The following is a 21,253-nucleotide window of genomic DNA, read 5'->3' on the forward strand; positions in this document are numbered from 1 at the left end:
TTTGGATTGAAAAATAGTCCCCATATCATATTTCCCTTTAGAGAATCTGGAAAACCTTGCAAAATATTAGTGCTAGCAGAAGAATTTGGCAAAACATTGTAAGAAACCTTAATTTTAGATTTAGCAACAAAAAATGGTTTGCTAGTATTTAGATTACAGAAATGAGTTACTTTATGGATATCTTCTACATACCATGTTCCCTTTTGGTCCTGGGGGGCCATCCACACCAGCTATACCCTTCAATGAAGAAAAAAATATACATGAATGTATACAAGTTGATGCTACAATAGAAAATATAAAAAACTAACCTAATAGCAGGATACCCAGTAACCTAGGGTACCTAAAGGTCATTTTAGAAATCAATGGAAATGAGAGAAAAAGCAAGGTCTATACTCTCCTCTCCATGTCCATGGAGACATCCTGACAGTATTTTCTACTGTGTGTTGGGAAAAACAATAAAATACATAAACTAAAAGGAAGAGGAAAAAAAGAAGCAGGTGGAGTGAGTAAACTCAGTTAAATTGATAGGCAGCATCATTAGGTCTTAGATTATAATAGTAAAACTTTGGCTGTCTACTGAAAGCGTTAACAGCTTTCTGGCTTTAAGTCTCTGGCAATAAGCTTTCCCTAGAACATTTTGAATGTTTTCAACAATACATACAGGCTGTCCAATAGGTCCTGGAGTTCCTCTTGGTCCCAGCAAACCTCGTGGACCCTGAAGTAAAAAAGAAACAGGGTATCCAAAAAAAAAAAAAAGCCTTCAAAACATGCCTTGTCTTTTAAATAAATACATTTTAATGTAATATTTTGATGAAAATATTTATTCATCCTCTTTTAACACACAAAAAGGGGCATTTAAAATAGCATTTTGTATGACATAATTACCTAGCATTTATATTGAGCCAAAAGCCAAAAAGAATGAGTGAATCTTTAATATAGAAACTGTATCTTTGAATCTATGGAATTACCTATGAATCACTTGTGAAACTTTCAATATAAGAAATATTTTAAAGCTTTAAATAAGTCACTTTTGTGCCATTTTACAATTTGAATAACAACATTGAATCTTATTAAATCTTATAATTCAAACAGACTACACAAAGAGTCTTGATTCTCATTTATTTTGCATTTAGATAAATTCCATCTTCAGAGAATATTCTACTGAGAGAAAGAAACAAACAGCTGGATGACTATATTAGGAAGATTATAGAAACCACTTTCATGATTTTTAAAATTATTATGATTTAAGCAATTATTTTCTTCATTCTTCTTCCCCTTATCCATTTTTTCCTCCTTCTTTTCCTTCTTCAAAAAAGTCAACAGTATAGTTTACTGTTAGTTACTTGAGCAACTGAGGAGCCTGGTGGTCTATAGTCAAAGGGGTTGCAAAGAGTTGGACACAACTGAGCAACTAACACATACAAACACACTATGCCTTTGAATTGACAGGTTCTTGTACTGCAAAGAAATCCAACCAGTCCATTCTAAAGGAGATCAATCCTGGGTGTTCATTGGAAGGACTGATGCTAAAGCTGAAACTGTAATACTTTGGCCACCTCATGCGACGAGTTGACTCACTGGAAAAGACTCTGATGCTGGGAAAGGTTGGGGGCAGGAGGAGAAGGGGACGACAGGAATGAGATGGCTGGATGGCATCACTGACTCTGTGGACATGAGTTTGAGTGAACTCCGGGAGTTGGTGATGGACAGGGAGGCCTGGCGTGCTGTGATTCATGGGGTCACAGAGAGTCGGACATGACTGAGCGACTGAACTGAACTGAACTGAACTGATAATGTGGCAAACTATCAGAAAAACTAGGTGGTCTACTTCTAGTGTGGATCTTCGATTGACTAGGTTTGAGTAAACCTTTCTAACTCAGTTTCCTCATTTGTAAAATTCAATGGAAAAAGGATATAATTTAGTAAATTTTATAGTTATATTTGATATATACTAAGCACCTCATTTTTTGTTTTTTCTAGTAATAAGATTCAGTTCAGTTCAGTTCATTTCAGTCGCTCAGTCGTGTCCGACTATTTGTGACCCCATGAATCACAGCACACCAGGCCTCCCTGACCTATAACCAATTCCCGGAGTTCACTCAAACTCATACCTATTGAGTCAGTGATGCCATCCAGCCATCTCATTCTCTGTCGTCCCCTTCTCCTCCCGCCCCCAATCCTTCCCAGCATCAAACTCTTTTCCAGTGAGTCAACTCGTCGCATGAGGTGGCCAAAGTATTTCAGTTTCAGCTTTAGCATCAGTCCTTCAAATGAACACCCAGGATTGATCTCCTCTAGAATGGACTGGTTGGATCTCCTTGCAGACCAAGGGACTCTCAAGAGTCTTCTCCAACACCACAGTTCAAAAGCATCAATTCTTTGGCGATCAGCTTTCTTCAAAATCCAACTCTCACATCCATACATGACCACGGGAAAAAACCATGGCCTTGACTAGACAGACCTTGGTTGGCAAAGTAATGTCTCTGCTTTTTAATATACTATGAAGGTTGGTCATAACTTTCCTTCCAAGCATCCGCAGTGATTTTGGAGCCCCAAAAAATAAAATCTGACCCTGTTTCCACTGTTTCCCCATCTCTTTCCCATGAAGTGATGGGACCAGATGCCATGATCTTCGTTTTCTGAATGTTGAGCTTCAAGCCAACCTTTTCACTCTCCTCTTTCACTTTCATCAAGAGGCTTTTTAGTTCCTCTTCACTTTCTGCCATAAGGGTAGTGTCATTTGCATATCTGAGGTTATTGATATTTCTCCCGGCAATCTTGATTCCAGCTTGTGCTTATTCCAGCCCGGCGTTCCTCAAGTTTGTCCTAAACAAATAAAAAATTCTAGAGGTATTGATATAAAAAATTGAAACAAAATAAAGAGGAACAAAAACTAGATAAGGTTTTTTGGACGGCAAGTTGTGGTTTAGTCACTCAGTCATGTCCAATTCTTTGTGACCCCGTGAACTGCAGCATGCCAGACTTTCCTGTCCTTCACTAAATTCTAGAATTTGCTCAAACTTATGTCCATTGAGTAGGTGATGCCATCTAACCATCTCATCCTCTGTCATCTCCTTCTTCTCTTGCCCCCAGTCTTTCCCATCATCAGGATTTTTTCCAATGAGTTGTCTCTTCGAATCAGTTGTCCAAAGTACTGGAGCTTCAGCATCAATCCTACCACTGAATATTCAGGGTTGATTTCTTTTAGGATTGACTGATTTGATCTTGCTGTCAAAGGAACTCTCAAGAGTATTCTCCAGCACCACAGTTTGAAAGCATCAATTCCTCGGTGTTCAACCTTCTTTATGGTCCAAGTCCAACACTGGTACATAATTACTGCAAAAACCATAGCTTTGACTATAGGGACCTTTGTTGGCAAAGTGATGTCTCTGCTTTTTAATATGCCGTCTAGGTTTCTCATAGCTTTACTTCCAAGAAGTAGAAGTCTTTTAATTTCGTGGCTGCAGTCACTGTCTGCAATGATTTTGGAACCCAAGAAAATAAAATCTGTCACTGTTTCCACTTTCCCCCCGTCTACTTGCCATGAAGAGATGAGAATGGAAGCTATGATCTTAGATTTTTGAATGTTGGGTTTTAAGCCAGCTTTTTTTCACTCTCCTCTTTCATCTTCATCAAGAGGCTCTTTAGTTCTTCTTCAATTTCTGCTATTAGAGTGTTATAATCTGCATATCTGAGGTTGTTGATATTTCCCCATGCAATCTTGATTCCAACTTGTGATTCATCCAGCCTGGCATTTTGCAAGATATACTCTGCATAGAAATTAAATGAAAGTATGAAAGCATGAGCCTTGTTGTACTCCTTTCCCAGTTTTGAACCAGTCTGTTGTTCCATGTCTGGTTTTAACTGTTGCTTTTTGACCTGCATACATATTTCTCAGGAGACAGGTAAGGTGGTCTGGTATTCCCATCTCTAAGAATTTTCCAGTTTGTTGTGATCCACAAATTCAAAGTATTTAGCATAGTCAATGAAACGGAAGTAGATTTTTTTCTGTTTTTGGAATTTTCTAGCTTTTTGTATGATCCAACCAATGTTGGCCATTTGATCTCTGGTTCCTCTGCCTTTTCTGAATCTAGCTTGTACATTTGGAAGTTCTGGGTTCATGTACTATTGAAGCCTAGTTTGAAGAATTTTGAGCATTATCTTGCTAGCATGTGAAATGAGCACAATTGTATGGTAGTTAGAACATTCTCTGGCATTTGCCTTTCTTTAGGATTAAAATGAAAACTGATCTTTTCCAGTCCCGTGGCCACTACTGAGTTTTCCAATTTTGCTGGCATATTGAGGGCAGCACTTTAACAACATCATCTTTTAGGATTTGAAATAGCTCAGCTGGAAATCCGTTACCACCATTAGCTTTGTTCAAAGTAATGTTTCTTAAGGCCCACTTGACTTCACACTCCAGAATATCTGGCCTTATATGAGTGATCATACCATCGTGGTTATCTGCGTAATTAAGACCTTCTTTATGTAGTTTTTCTGTGTAGTCTTGCCACCTCTCCTTAATCTCTTCTGTGTCTGTTAGGTCCTTGCAATTTCTGTCCTTTATTGTGCCCATCTCTGCATGAAATGTTCCTTTGGTATCTCCAATTTTCTTGAAGAGATCTATAGTCTTTCCTGTTCTATTGCTTTCCTCTATTTATTTGCATTATTCACTTAAAAAAGGCTTTCTTATCTCTCCTTGTATTTAAGATGTTATATCCCACAATTTTTTTCTCTCAATTTTCTAAGATTTAATGAAAGAAGAGCTGTAAGTATTCTTTTTAAATGTTTTTTACATAACAAATTACCTGGTTAGGTTAGGTAAGATTGCAATTTATTATTGACTTTATATATGTAACACCAAGCACTATTCCTCCTAAATAGGGTATTATTTAAAAAGAAAAAAAAAAAAAGAAAGTTGCTTACAGCTTCACCTGGAAGACCCCGTGGTCCTATTTCTCCATCTTCTCCCTGTCATGGACATAATGAATAGGATAGTGATGTGATCAGACAATGCAGCATTTCAGCATGGAATTGTTTAATGTTTTAATTTTAAATATTTCTTAAAATAAATGAACTTTCACATACCCTCATTCCATCTTCACCAGGAGGACCAGGAGGACCTTGAGGACCTCGTTCACCCTATGAAAGAAATCCAAATACAATTAGAATTTGAAGTAAACCAGAGTATTTATAACCATCCTACTGCTATCCTAGCAAAAACAATGAAACATTTGGTAGAAAAACTTATGTTTTCTCTCCTGAAAACACTTCAGAGATTAGTCATAATTTTCAATTAACTGGCATTACAATTTAGTATGCAAGGAAAACATTCCTTCGATATTGAAAACAAAAAGATTTAAATAAAATACCCAAATAATTTTCAGACATTTAATTATTACAAACTAACAGAAAATTATTTTGCTGAAGATTGTCTTCAGTCTTCATGGTGCATGGATGCACTTTGCTGATTTTTATTTAGATATTTTTCTGCTTCTTAAATAATTCTTATCAATTCAGCACAATTCTGGAATACTAACAAAGCTTCAATTAAAAAAAAAACACCAAAATTATGTTTTTCTCTCAATATGGCACACACTAGATATTTTACTAAACTTTCATGGGACTCTCTTTTATCTTTCTTTTTTTCACATTTTCTAATTTCCCTAAAGATTGCCTCACCTATATTTTTAACTTTTGAAGAAGAGTAATGTGAAGATCCAAAGCTGATCTTTTTTGAGAGACCACATCCTGGCTTAATTTCCCACTAAAATTACTGACGATTGCTGTTCAACATTGTATATTGTTAATAAGCCCTAGTAAATTATAAACTCCTGCATTGAACTATAAACTTATATTATCACAAAGAAGTAGTCTATGGTATCAGGATCTATCAGAACCATCTAACAAGTATAAAATATATTGCCCGGTATATTGTAATATTAACTACAGACTGCCTGCAGGTGTCTTTTGAATATATTTCCATAGACAAAATGCAAGAAAGAAATTGAGGTAATTATAAAAAAATTAGAGGCAAAATTAAATTTCCATACTTGTTCTGTAAATGTATTTTACATATACATATATATCCTGGAGGAGGGTACGGCAACCCACTCCAGCATTCTTGCCTGGAAAATCATGGACAGAGGAGCCTGGCAGGCTACAGTCCAGAGGGTCACAAAGAGTCTAACAAGACTTAGTACATACACATACATGTACAAAAAGATTCCGCCTCAACTTATATTTGTGTAAAATGAGTATTTTGATATATAAAAAATTTAAAAACTTATAATAATATCCCACATATAATTCTACTTATATTTCTTCATATATCTTTCAGATGTACTAATTTACATGAGTTCACAAATAATTAATTTTATTTCTCAGTGCAGCTATTTAAAATATTTCATAGTATTCTTAAGAATATTATCCCTGTATAAAATGCAATAGAATGGTATATCTTACCCTGTGACCCTTGTCACCTGGCAGACCTGGAAGTCCATCAAATCCTCGATCCCCCTGTAAAATCATCATCATCACCATAATCAACAGCATCATATTCTGAGCTTATTTCTGAACTGTAGCTTGAATGTGAAATATTATTTCATATCAAGAAACTTTATTTTAAAATATAAAAATTTCAGAAGAAACTGAGATATGAGATCTGAATATTCAAATATATGAGATGAGTTCCTGACCTTGGCCCCGGGTTCTCCTGGCATTCCTCTTCCTCCATCAGCACCCGGACGACCCTGATAGTACCAAGAACATGACTAAGCAAAAAGGATTCCAAATAGCACAGAGTAAAAGAAAATAAAGTAACTGATGATTTCAGATGCCCTCAATATGCTCAATGAAAGCAAATCATACCCTTTTTCCAGGTTTTCCTGTTGGACCAGGAGGACCTTGGACACCACGTGGGCCCTATATCAAACAATCATATTTAATTAATTTCATAGAATTCTTGATCAATAAACTCAATCACATAGAGAAATGGTTTTAGAATTTTATATCTTCTTAGTTTTACCTTAATCACTTTAACAACAATAACAAATAAAAACTGTATCTTGTATAAAAGTCCACATAAAGCAAGAAGATAAAAGAATCAATTTTTCTACATGGCTCCTTGCCAGAAAAATTCATATTATTTTATTAAGTTTATATAGACCTGTGGTTACATATAAACAAAAGGAACGCAAAATGATATTTTAAACTTAAAAAAGTCTCAGTTACTAAATTTATTCTCAAAACCTTGGGGTTTTACATTTCCCTTAACTGAAAACACTTCATTTCATTCCTCTTCTCTTTCTAATCCCTTTGCTTTCAAATTTCTCTTCTTTCGTGGAGCTCTTCACCTAGATATTTATTCTTTTATTGCAAGTATCACATTTGATTGTAACTGGATTTTGTTTTTGTTTCCATAGTTGAGTCTCCCATTTAATTGTTAACCACCACAACTTTGGACTAAATCTTTTTCTCCATTATACTTCTACAGTTTAGCACAGTGCCTGGTACACATTTCTTTCAATCATCTACAAAATTCTGGAGGATGACTTGGTAAACTCGAATTCAGTTACTGACTGGTGCCATGCCATCTCAGATTAAAGTTTTAAGATCCTCAGTATCTTTCTTGAGGTAGTTCAGTACAATGTTATATCAACAAACAATGTATTATTTGTGAATTAATATATATGTTTTAAAAATAAAATTACACAGCTTATAATAGATAATATACAGATCCATTAGAAATATTACATAGACCTTCAACGGCACTAGCGGTAAAGAGCCTGCCTGCCAATGCAGGAGACTTTAGAGATGCAGGCTTGACTCTTGGTTGGGAAGATCCTCTGGAGGAGGGCACGGCAACCCACTCCAGTATCCTTGCCAGGAGAATGCCATGCACAGAGGAGCCTGGTGGGCCATATAATCACAGGGTTGAACACGACTGAAGCAACATAGCATAGCATCCTTTTTTTAAGTTTAAACAATATGAATTTAATGACTGTGGTAGAAAATGTAATACATATTTGAAATTACAAATAATTATTATGATAGCTGTGACACACTGATTATGCTGCTGCTAGCTGCTGCTGCTGCTGCTAAGTCACTTCAGTCGTGTCCGACTTTATGTGACCCAATAGACGGAAGCCCACCAGGCTCCCCTGTCCCTGGGATTCTCCAGGCAAGAACACTGGAGGGGGTTGCCAGTGCCTTCTCCAATGTGTGGAAGTGAAAAGTGAAAGTGAAGTCGCTCAGTCATGTCTGACTCGTAGCGACCCCATGGACTGCAGCCTACGAGGCTCCTCCGTCCATGGGATTTTCTAGGCAAGAGTACTGGAGTGGCGTGCCATTGCCACACTGATTATAGAAACATGAAATTAAAGTTGCCTAACTGAATAGTTAGAGATTAAAAGAATATAGCTTAAAAATACTGTAGAAAAAAATTCTATCCTATACTCCAGTTGGAAGGCAAAGAGCAGTTGTTTTTAATGAAAATGATCTTTCATTTGATACTGCATCTCACTGGAATTAAGGAAAACTGCAAAGACCATGAAAACTGCTGTAGCAAGTTTTCAAATTCACCCATTTTGTGAATAGGTGAGTTGGATCCAGAAATTCATAAACTGTAAAAGGCTAAATTTCCTAACTTTTCAATATTTTTATTCAATCTTTTTATCTAATTCTCAGTTAAGGTACAAATGCTTTCCATCCGTTTATGACAATATTTAACAGGCATGAAAAAGAAAGCTCTCACATTCTGTGTCACTCAAGTATCTTTCTCAATTTAGGGGAATTTTTTTTCTCATTTCAAAATAAACTGTGGTGCATCCAAACATAGGAATATTAACTCAGTAACAAAAACAAATAAACTATGGATGTGCTCATCAACTGCAACAAATTATGCTGAGTGAAAGAAGATAGTTTCAAAAGGTTACATAATGTATGGTTTCATTTATATGATATTCTTGGAAACATAAAACTGTAGTGGTGAAGAATAGATCGTCAGTCAGCTATTAGCAGTAGGAAGAAGATGTGACTGTAAAGTGGTATCAAGTAATTGTTTGGGGTTCTGGAACTGTTCAATATCCAAATTATTGTGGGGGTAGTTAGGGAAAATGCATATAGGTTTCAAATTCACTTTTACAATATAATATTGTTAAAGTAAAATTGATTTTTTAAAAAAATGAAAATATAGATGAACACTTGAAAGTTCCTGCAGCCAATCTGAATCAATACATATTGAGTAAACCAAGAAACATTTTCATTAAAAAAAAATGAATGAATTTTAAAAGTATGTGGTCCTTTGTTTTCAGTTTTCTAGAATAAGTATATTCCATAATACATTTGCAGTGTATGTTTTTATCTTCTTATCATTCAAGGAAAAATAATACTTTAAATTTGGCACCATGTAAATGAACTGTAGGGCTTCCCAGATGGCTCAGTGCAAGAGACTCAGGAAACGTGGGTTCTATCCCTGGGTTGGGAAGATCCTTTGAAGTAGGAAATGGCAATCCACTCCAGTATTCTTGCCTGGGTAATCTCATGGACAGAGGAGCCTAGCGGGCTACAGTTCATGGGGCCTCAAAGAGCTGGACACGACTGAGAGTCTGAACATACATGCACACGCAAAAATAATGTAAGATCTTTTTAAGAATTTCAGCTCAGATGTTCTCAATTTCTCTTAATTTCCTCAGCTCTACAAAGGACTTAAAGTAAGCTTCTTTCAGATATATTAAATATCCTTTATGAAAGAATTTATTAGATTTGGTCTCCACAAGAAACATCTTAGGCTTGTGTCAGGGCTGCTATAAGTACAATCGCAATGGTTCTGCTTTACTCTGTACAATCTCAAACCAATTTAATATTCAGAAGACCTACTACTATCAAGACTTTACAACTGTAGCTTATTATCTGCTTCTAATATTGTTTAAACTAATCAAATTATTGGCAGTCAGCTGAGTATTAGAGATTTTTCAATTAAAGACGTTGATGTGAGCTGAAAGGGACCCTTCAATTACCATAATAGATAAATTTAAATATAAAATAAATGAAATAGGTTAATTTTTACCTGAGGACCTGGATCACCCATCTCACCTTTGGCCCCAGAAGAACCAGGCCCACCCTATAGAGAAAAAGTGAAGACATATTGATTTAATTTTGTAATTTTCTAATCAGTTATGTCCTACTATTTTTACTCGAAATAAACATTCTTCAAAATACATTTCTTAAAATAGTATGATTTTATTAGTTATCACAATAAAATTTTCAAGTCTTCTGAATGAGATACATCCCAGATTTTGACTGTATTCACATGTGGGAACTATATTTAAAAGCTTATATTTACTGATAATCACACAGAAGCCAATTTCATGAGATCACACTGAGATATTGTTTAATGTGTATGCCATCAGAGCACTTACCAACATACTCAGGCATTATTTGTCATTACACTGTGGTGCAGTACTAGAGAAAATACATTTTTACAGACTCGGGTACACACTGAATCCATTTTTACAACTTGGAAGCATGTTAATGCTTTTATACTCAGAAATTTCTGAGACGCTGAATTCTATAGCAATAAAGCATCAAAAAACAGATGCTATTGCTATCACTATAATGTCCTGAAATAATGTTAAAACATTTTTCCCTAGATTGTTCTGTATTAATTTTCCCCACGAAAATAAATACTATGACAAAGCCTCTTACAAATATTTACATAAGTCAAGAAGTGCAACAAAAATCTGGCACATTAACTGGAAAAATAAAAAATCACTTTATAAAAGTGCTGTGAGTTTTTAAAAAAATAGATACTAGGCCATTCACCCTCCTAAAAAGCTTTAGAACATTAAAATTGAACATAATGATAATAGTTACTTCATGCTGAAGTATACTTTGTGTGCTTAAAAAGTTTCTGATTTGTTTAAATCAATAGAGATTCTACCAAATACTGCATTGAATCAAAGTGCAAAAAGGTTAAAATTATGCAAAGCCTGAAAATGCTAGGTGTTGAGAGCCTCCTGGTGGCTCCAAAGTAAAATAACTGTTAATATGACTGTCAAAAAATATGGCAAGTCAAGTAATATGAACATTCCAGTCTTGAAGACCATTCTTGTAATCTTGCAGTTAAATTTTTTCAAGAGAGAAACTGGAGTTCTACATTAAATGAGATTATTATTCAGACCTGAATGCAAAGAACAGTCCAATAATCTAATTATTACATTGTATATCTGTATATAAGCACTATCTACTTAACAGATTATAATTACTTTGCCCAAACACTTATTCTAAAAATTGTCATACAATCATTGACAGTAACAGAATAAGGAAAATAATATTTTCAAGATTTCCTGAGTATTTTGTAATATAGATCTCCTTTTGTCCATAAAAGCAATTGGAAATAAATAATTGAATAAAGGAAGTGCTCATGGAAAGAATGAAGATATTTACGTCTTAAAATATTGCTTCTTTTTAAAATCTTAATATATAAAACGTTTTTAGACTCTAAAATTAAGATTACTGACAGTCCGTAATAACTTTATGTTTTGAAGCAAAGAAAATAGAAGAGAAAATGGTGAAAACAAACAATGTGATTATTTTCTCTCAATACCTACCTTTAATATTTTAGGAAGCTAAAACATTCTATAACAACGACTTAAGTAGGAAAATCAATTAATCTTGGATATTACATTAAGAATGGCAATGTAATAAAATGCTTGTTAATGTTTTCCCTTTGCCAACATGCTGTGAATGTCTGGCCCTAAATGACTGGTGAAAACAGAACAGCTCAATGTAACAAGCTTTCATGGATTCTGTTCATCACTGCCCTTATCCTATATAGATCCACTAGATTTGTATTTATCAGGATGATAAGTAGGAAAATGCCTTTAATTTTAGAGATTCTAGACTGATATTTTAAAATCAAACAATAGGCAGTGTTTCCCAAGCATTCTTGAACATAAGATTCAGCCTGCTGCACTCATTAAAAAATTAGTTTGCCAGTTCCAACCCTAAATCTGCCTCTCCAAATCTGAACTTGCCACATCAGAGTCTCAAGTTCGAGGCTCCAGGAACTTTCACTAAAATATACACATAATTCTTCCACCCTCATATCTGTGGGGTGGAAACATACTAGTGGTTTTCCTTAGTTATGTAAATTTGTTATTACTAACAAGCAACTAAACATTAATTCTATTTCTTCCTTTGTTAACTGACATAAACTCTTTCATTTCCTTATTATATTTTGTAAGGCAGAACAGGAAAACTATATGATAAATACATAATAATGCATTTAGAAATGTATAATTTAAATTCTGTGGAACATACTGCCAGAACACATGTTTGACATGAGCTCGTATGATTGAGTGTATAGCCCTGAAAATATATAAAATGTTATAAAATTTCAAGAATGAATTCAAAGAACTATAAATATATGGAAAAATACATTAAAAACACTTGAATAAACTACATGAAGAAAACTAGCATCCCAATAAGGTCAATAAAACAGAATTAGAAAACCATTTAATTGATTCAAGTTTGAATTAAAAAGTTTTGCTATGTCCAATCAGCAAGCCAAAAATAAACTTTTAATGTTAGGCAAAATAATTTTTATAAATACCATTATTTCAATAAAGTATATTGCGAATCTAAGATCATATCGAAAGCATAGTACAGCTTTTTATATAAAAAACAAATACTTAAATTATAAATTATTCCATTAATTTTAAAATCAATGTAAAACTAGGCTGAAATTTTTCAGTGTTCTTTTCTCTTAAAAAAAGCATGATTATAAAAGAATCTTTGTGTGTGTGTGTGTGAATTGCTACACTCCTTAGCATTTGGTAAATTTCAAAATATTTGAGAATATTTTTTAAATATATAGATCACATTAGCTTGTTAATAAGCTTATAAGGAAAAACAAAACACATTTTCCAAGAGCCTCCGAAAGACAAAATAGTTTTTCTAATATCTGAAACAATTCATGAAATACTATAGGCAACTTAACATTTAAGCCATGTCTCCTGTTTTCTCCTAGGATTATGGACAATTTTTCATTAGTCTCATATATTTTCGCTTCTTTAACCAATTCTTTTTAATCTAAAATTAAATCTCAATAACTTATTGTAAAATTGAAATTCAGTAACTCTATTGTACAAATAAATAATATTGTTTGAAAAGTTAATAATTGGATATGTGATTCAATTATATTTTTCATTGTATTATTTGAGAACTTCCTACTGTAACTTTTTCATTAAAATTTACTGAGGACTGAATTCAAGTAGCTTCTTTAAAATGAAAACAAAATGATATATTTTTTAATATTTTTATTTATTTATTTACCTTACTTTCACCAGCCAGAGATATGAAATCTGCCTGACCAAAGCTCCACAAGGAACTACGAATACAGGAATTTAAATATATAAAATCATATTGGATAACCTACCACAGGACCTGGTCTTCCAGTCAGACCCATTGGGCCAGGTGGACCTCTCAGAGCAATCTAGAAAACAAAATAAAGCAAATTCAGGAATGCTACCTTGGATGAGCATATTAAACCACAATAATTATTTGTACAAGTTGCCCTTGAGTAACAGTCTATGTAGAAAGAGTGTTTGATTACTGAAGAATCATGTTTCTAGAATGACAATGATGTAATAAGTATCAAACTTTTTAAAACTGTTGTAATGTATACAGTCTTATACTATATATTTATGATTTATCTAATAATAAAAATATATTTTAATATCTAATAAGAAACTTAATATCTCATCATTTTTCTACTCAAACGTACATTCAGAATATTGCATAAATTTCTCTTCAATATGTAGGTGCAATTCTCACTGAAAATACTTTCAGTTGTGAACAATTTGAGATGCTTTTTAAGTAAGTTGTCTAGCAGTATCTTATGAAAAGCTATGACAATTCAAGCCAAATAAAAGCAAAATTGATCAGGAAGTGTTAAGATAATATAGCTATTTTAACAAATCTCAAATTTAGTGCTTTATGGAAAAATACATTTATTTTATTGAATCATAGGCATAATAGACTGATTACATGCACTATTGACACTGAACATTAGAAATGTGAAATTAGCACACTTGAAAAGCTGCAACAATTAGAGTAAAAAGATAAATATTTGACAGATGTTAAATTAGTGTGGTGTGCTATTTTTGAATATTAGTGATTTCGAAGATGAATATTTAGATTACCATAGCAGATATAAAAATATTGCAATAGAAATAATATGTAAAATCATATTAGAAAAGTGCATGAGATGAAAACAGCAATATCTCCAAAATTACACTACTGACTCACCATGAGATTTTTGACAATACACTTCTTAATCCTTGAGATTAAATATCTGAAAAATTGGAATTATAATGCTTTCTACCTATTTCCAAGTAGATTAAAAGGACTAATAAAATTAGGAATTCAATGGCCTAATAAACTATTTAAGCTCAAATAATTACCTAAAACGTGTCCAAAGTAATATAATTTATAAGTTGTATGCATCATTAGTAAATCAATTTAAATATTTTTAGACTTCTATCATGTCAAAACCTAATAAACAAGTATTATAAATTTTCATTGTCTTTATAAATGATGTAACCAAACAATGACATTTTTTCAAATAGACTTACATTTTCATATAATTTATGCAGTCATAAATTTATGATGATAAATAGTTATCACCAAAATGATTTATATCACTTAGAAAGCAGGAACTCATATCCATACCACTGTAAGTCTTTTATTTCCTTTCTCCTTGAAAAGAAAACAAGACTAGACTATGAATAAAAGTATTATATCACCTTCAACTCTTTCCTGATCCATTCTTTTGATTTCTTTATTTATATTTTAATTGTACTGGAACAAATTTAAAAATAAACAATTTTATATTCTACATGTATGCAGACAGTGGAAAACTTTTATGTGACAATGAAGTATGAACTGAGCAGATCTGGGAAAAATAAAATATAGATTACAATGTTTCACGCATAGACTGCATATTTGAAGTTTTCTTTCCTACACAAGAATGTCTAAGAAACTGAAATATCTGGATTAATTGGGATATCCTGGATAATCTGTAAGATTACGTGGAAAAATTATTTAAAAGTTTACCCTCTTACTCTATTCATTGATCACCAACATATGACATACACCTTAGCAAGGAAAACTGGATGTGAAGGATAAAGGGTGTTATGTATCAACATCAGCCCTTTTTGAATAAAATTAGAAAATGTGTGTGTTATGGTTTGTGTGTTTTTGCAAGAATTATGTGTGGTAATACTACAAAGGCCAGTCATTTAAATTCAATATTAAATAAAATATTCCTACTGGAAAAACAGGTATTTTCTTAGCATCTTCTCCATCTAGATGTAATATACTATATAGAATTTTGTTCATAATAGTAGCACCCTCCAGATACACACACACACACACACACACCTCACACACTCTCTCTCTGTCTCTTTCTCTAGCTCTTGTGTAATTGAACACATAATCAGGTTATGGGACTACATGTTGATCCTTTCTTACCCGAGCCTGCTGAAGAATGGCCTGGGCCTGAGCTTCCTGAGCAGAGACAGTTGGTCCTTTGGAACTATCGCCACCATAACGAAACTGAGAAAAGATAATAACATACAGAAGCTCAAAATCAGACTTTCTCAAGTAGGTGCCTTAATTACTAACTTAAACACTACTTACATAAAATGATGGGATTTTACAAAGTGTGAGGAAATTCCATCATGAATCATACCTTGATTTTTTCTAAATTTTCCTTTTATTTCTTATGGAAGTTCTCTAGACCATGTTTTACCACATTTAGAAGAGACTACAGAATCTACAATTTTAAATTCCATAATGGAATAAGCCATCATCCATTTCTTTACCTGCACAAACGCTACCCACTATATCCACTCATTTGTGAAAATTCTAAATGCACTCAGTTCAACAGTGTTATAGATCAACTGCTATTTTCTGAGCAAAACTGCTAGAATCTCTGTGAACACAGAGGAAATCTTCCTTGAGATGGATTCAGTTTGTTTACCTTAAGTAATTATACTAGGAAACATCCTTTCTGTATCCCTTTAAAATGCAAAAGCTCCTTTTTATTTTTAACTCAAAATGGAAGATGAATAAGTTTCTCATGAATATATTATTATTACTTGAGTCTATATTATATTTAATTAGATAAACCTATTTTTTCACAAGAACTTGGGCAACTTTATAAAATTTTTTTTAAGTATATTTGATTTACAAAGTTGTGTTAGCTTCTGGTATTACAGAGAATTAATATGTATATATATACTGAATATATGTGTATTATATTCTTTCTCATATTCACTTCTACTATGATTTATTATAATTGAATATATCTTCCTGTGCTATACAATAGAACCTGTTTATCATTTTTACATATAGTAGCTTTTATCTCAGAGAAGGCAATGGCAAGCCACTCCAGTACTCTTGCCTGGAAAATCCCCTGGATGGAGGAGCCTGGTAGGCTGCAGTCCGTGGGGTCGCTAAGGGTTGGACACGACTGAGCGACTTCACTTTCACTTTTCACTTTCACACATTGGAGAAGGAAATGGCAACCCACTCCAGTGTTCTTGCCTGGAGAATCCCAGGGACAGGGGAGCCTGGTGGGCTTCCGTCTATGGGGTCACACAGAGTCGGACACGACTAAAGTGACTTAGCAGCAGCAGCTTTAATCTGCTAATTTATCTCTCCCCCTTTCTTCTCCTTTGGTAAGTATAAGTTTGCTTTTTAAGTCTGTGAGTCTGTTTCTATTTTGTAAATAAGTTCATTTGTACCATGTTTTAGTTTTCACATATTAGTGATATTGTATGATATTTGTCTTTCTCTGTCTGACTTACTTCACCCAGTATGATAATCAATAGTTTCATCCATGCTGCTTTTTATTAATAATAGTTGAATAATATTCCACTATTATATACATATATGTTACATCCTGTTTATCCATTCATCTGTTACTGAACATTTAGGTTGCTTCCATGTCCTGGCTATTGTAAAGAGAGTTGCTATGAACACTGGGGTACATGTAGCTTTTCAAATTTTAGTATTCTCCAGATATATGCATAGGAGTGGGACTCTTGGGCCATATGGTAACACTATTTTAGGTTTTTAAGGAACCTTCATACTGTTTTCCATAGAAGGTGCATCAATTTACATTCCCACTAACAGTGCAGGAGAATTTCCTTTTCTCCACATCATTTATTATTTATAGTCTTTTAAATGATGGCCATTCTGACTGGCATGAGTTTATATCTCATTATAGTTTGGATTTTTATTTCTCTAATAGTTGGCAATGTTTAGCATCTCTTCTTGTTCCTTTTGATAATTTGTATGTTTTCTTTAGAGAAATGCCTACTTCGGTTCAGTTTAGTCGCTCAGTCGTGTCTGACTCTTTGCGACCCCATGAATCACAGCACGCCAGGCCTCCCTGTCCATCACCAACTCCCGGAGTCCACCCAAACCCATGCCCATTATGTCAGTGATGCCATCCAACCATCTCATCCTCTGTTGTCCCCTTCTTCTCTTGCCCTCAATCTTTCCCAGCATCAGGGTCTTTTCAAATGAGTCAGCTCTCCACATCAGGTGACCAAAGTATTGGAGTTTCAGCGTCAACATCAGTCCCTCCAATGAACACTCAGGACTGATCTCCTTTAGGATGGACTGGTTGGATCTCCTTGCAGTCCAAGGGACTCTCAAGAGTTTTCTCCAACATCACAGTTCAAAATCATCAATTCTTTGGTGCTCAGCTTTCTTTATAGTCCAACTCTCACATCCACATATGACTACTGGAAAAACCATAGCCTTGATTAGACGGACCTTGGTTGGCAAAGTAATGTCTCTGCTTTTTAATATGCTGCCTAGGTTGGTTATAACTTTCCTTCCAAGGAGCAAGCGTCTTTTAATTTCATGGCTGCAATCACCATCTGCAGTGATCTTGGAGCCCAGAAAAACAAAGTCAGCCACTGTTTCCCCATCTATTTGCATGAAGTGATGGGACCAGATGCCATGATCTTAGTTTTCCGAATGCCTACTTAGTCCTTCCATCTATTTCTTGATTGTTATTTTGTTTTTTGGTTTTTGGTTTTGCTGTTGTTGTTGTTATTAAGCTATATGAGATGTATTTTTGGAAATTCAGTCAGTGATGGCTGCATATTTTGCAAGTATTTTCTCCCAGTCTATTGGTTGCCTTTTTGTTTATGGTATCCTTCACTGTGTGAAAGTCAATAAGCTTGATTAGGTCCCATTTGTGTTTTGCTTTTGTTTCTGTTACCTTGGGAGACTGACCCATGAAAACATTGTTATGATTTAATGTTTTGCCTATGTTCTTTTGGAGAAGGCAATGGCAGCCCACTCCAGTACTCTTGCCTGGAAAATCCCAGGGACAGAGGAGCCTGGTGGGCTTCCGTCTATGGGGTCGCACAGAGTCGGACACGACTGAAGTGACTTAGCAATTAGCAATGTTCTCTTCAAGAAGGTTTACGGTATCATGTCTTACAGTTAATCTTTAAAACATTTTGAGTTTATTTTTGTGTATGGTGTGAGGGTGTGTTTGAACTTCATTGATTAATATTTGGCTGTCCATCTTTCCCAAAACTACTTGCTTAAAAAACAAGCTTTTCCCCATTATATATTCTTTCCTTGTTTATCAAAGATTAATTGACCATAGGTATGTCAGTTTATTTCTGGGCTCTCTCCTCTGTTCCATTGATCCATTTTTCATTTTGTGCCAGCATTATGCTCTTTTGATTACTGCAACTTTGTAGTAAAGTTAGTTTCCTGAAGTCTGGGAAACATGTCTCCAGCTTTGCTCGTTTTCCTAAGTATCGCATTGGCAATTCTGGGCCTTTTATGGTTCCATATACATTTTGGGATTTTTTTTTTCATTGTATTGATATGTGAAAAATGACATGGGTAATTTGATAGAGATTGCATTAAATCTGTAGATTGCTTTTGGGTAGTAAGGTCATTTTAATATTAATTCCTCTGTGCAAATTTAAAAAGCAATCTTAAGGTAAACTAAATAATTTGGGGACAATGAATAATAACAGTATAAATATATGTTATTTAAAAAGTATCAGTTAGTGTCTATATGGTGGTAAACAGTATACTAATTTTATGTAATACATGAAATGCACGCCACCCATATGACTCAGGATAAAGTACACAATTAAAAATACTAAGTCCTTTAAACTTTGTTGTCAAAATATAAAGAAATAATAAAGGCTTAGTTCCACTTCAAAGTTAATATTTACCAGAATTTTGCTTTATTAAATTTTCCAGTTAGTGGAGGCTGCTTCATTTCAAGTATCTCTACCTCATACAGTAGATTTTTGGTTGAGCTATAATATGTTTCTGCAATATTTTTCAGCAATAGGATGACAAAACATCAGGTTATCTTTATAACAACAAAAATACATACCGGTAACACTAACATGGTGCCAGGAGGACCAGGTAGACCATCAGCCCCTGGTAAGCCAGGACGTCCTGGAGGACCCTAGAGAAGTAAATGAAATCATCAAAATTAATAAATAAATAAACAAAACAATTACATTATTAGAAACTGAATAACTTTGAATGCCATAACTCTACATTACCTAATTTTTCATTTGTCCTCTACTTCTTGGTTAATCTTCTTTTATTAATAATAAGTGTATCTAGAGAGAACTGTATTTCACTGCACTAGTTTTACATAATTTAAATGATACATAAATTTATTGCTACTCAAGGAAGAAGAAAAAAGGGATTTTGCAAGAAGAGTTTTGACAGACTTAACATAAATAGTCTATTTCACCATGTGACCCAGGACACGATCTTCAAATTAGGATTCAGGCTTATTAACTCATTCTACCAGCATTCAGCTAAACAGTCTTAGTAGTTCCTGGAAAATATGTCTTAATTCCAAACGAAGAACTTGCTCTAATGTATCAGGTTCATATCAAAATGATAATTGGTTATAAATAATAAAAAATTTCTTACTAATTATAAGATCAATGCATATTCTCTCCTCTCATTTTTAAAATTATAGTTAGAAAAGTTAAACAAAGCTTTGCACATTGAACTCACATGTTATTTAAGTGAGAATACTATCTTAAATTTGTAGAATATATTTTAATTCTTTTTATTTAAATTGCATTCTTTTGAATCCCTTCACTTACCCTCTCGCCAGGGTCACCAGGAGGTCCAGTGGGGCCTTGTAGACCTGGAGGACCCATAAGACCCTACAGAGAAATAAACCATGATGAGTCAGATTCTTGACTTTATTAGTATTCAGGCAAATTCATCCTACCAAAATCAAAGACTAACTCATTTATATTTCATAAACGAACACTTTCTCCAAAACAACTGGCCTATTAAACTTCCCATAAAAAGGGAGCATAGAGGGGCCACTTTATAGCTAGCTCAACTCTTCCTCTACAAGGCTGTTCTCAGGGTAGAAGCAGACGTTCTGTGGAAGAACAGAAAATGAGAACTTGACAATGTACAGTCCCTGAGGTGGAAGCTGGTTCCTGGCTCTTATGAAAGAAATGATGTACTCATTCAATTAGATTGCAAAAATGTGACCACGAAGTTGAAATCTAGAAATCATTTATGTTCTTCTATGGGTGTAAGTATTTATAGGCACGGGTATAATATATTTAATTCACATGACAAGAATTTAATTAATTCCACAAAAGAAAGAAGATTTCTTACAAAGTCAGATCAGTACAACTCCCTGACAATAAAGACAAACTGATGAGTAACAACAGCCTTATTAAAAAGTGACAATGGAAGCTGATAATCACTACATTCAATAAAGGCAGCTATAGTCTACTTCCCTGGAGAAGGAAATGACAACCCACTCCAGTATTCTTGCCTGGAAAATCCCATGGATGGAGGAGCCTGGTTGGCTACTGTCCATGGGGTCGCAAAAAGTCGGACACGACTGAGCGACTTCACTTAGAATTCTCAACTCCATTCATTGAGATATGCTTATACCGCTAAAAAGAAAAGAAAGAAGGCCTTTATATATTTTTATAATTTTCAGGTACAAAGTTGAAGATGAGGTTAGAAAAGTCAGAGATAATTAAGCAATAAAAAATATTTAAAACAAAATCTAATTTTGTAGTTCTCAAAAGAGTATCATTCGGATAGCCAAATCAGAAACTGATTTGAGGCCACCAGGTCTTCTAAGTACTTGCCTCTATAATTCAAAACTCAAATGTGTGTGTGTGTGCTT

General features: G+C 34.1%; 1 protein-coding gene across 1 annotated transcript in view; it reads right to left on the reverse strand.

The window, feature by feature from the left end:
* The window catches only part of COL11A1 (collagen type XI alpha 1 chain), a 223,414-nt gene that overhangs the window by 122,562 nt on the left and 79,599 nt on the right, over positions 1–21,253 (reverse strand). Inside the window, exons 11-22 of the mRNA XM_055403175.2 lie at positions 20,193–20,255; positions 19,457–19,531; positions 15,538–15,621; positions 13,442–13,498; positions 10,070–10,123; positions 6,871–6,924; positions 6,699–6,752; positions 6,466–6,519; positions 5,089–5,142; positions 4,927–4,971; positions 662–715; positions 193–237 (exon numbers count right to left, since the gene is read on the reverse strand). Coding sequence (XP_055259150.1) covers positions 193–237; positions 662–715; positions 4,927–4,971; positions 5,089–5,142; positions 6,466–6,519; positions 6,699–6,752; positions 6,871–6,924; positions 10,070–10,123; positions 13,442–13,498; positions 15,538–15,621; positions 19,457–19,531; positions 20,193–20,255 — 693 coding nt within the window. The remainder of the gene's footprint in view (positions 1–192; positions 238–661; positions 716–4,926; positions 4,972–5,088; positions 5,143–6,465; positions 6,520–6,698; positions 6,753–6,870; positions 6,925–10,069; positions 10,124–13,441; positions 13,499–15,537; positions 15,622–19,456; positions 19,532–20,192; positions 20,256–21,253) is intronic.

The sequence above is a fragment of the Moschus berezovskii genome, chromosome 4 (genome assembly GCF_049115385.1).
Source record: "Moschus berezovskii isolate FMDL1 chromosome 4, NW_MosBer_1.0, whole genome shotgun sequence".
Taxonomy (NCBI): Eukaryota; Metazoa; Chordata; class Mammalia; order Artiodactyla; family Moschidae; genus Moschus; species Moschus berezovskii.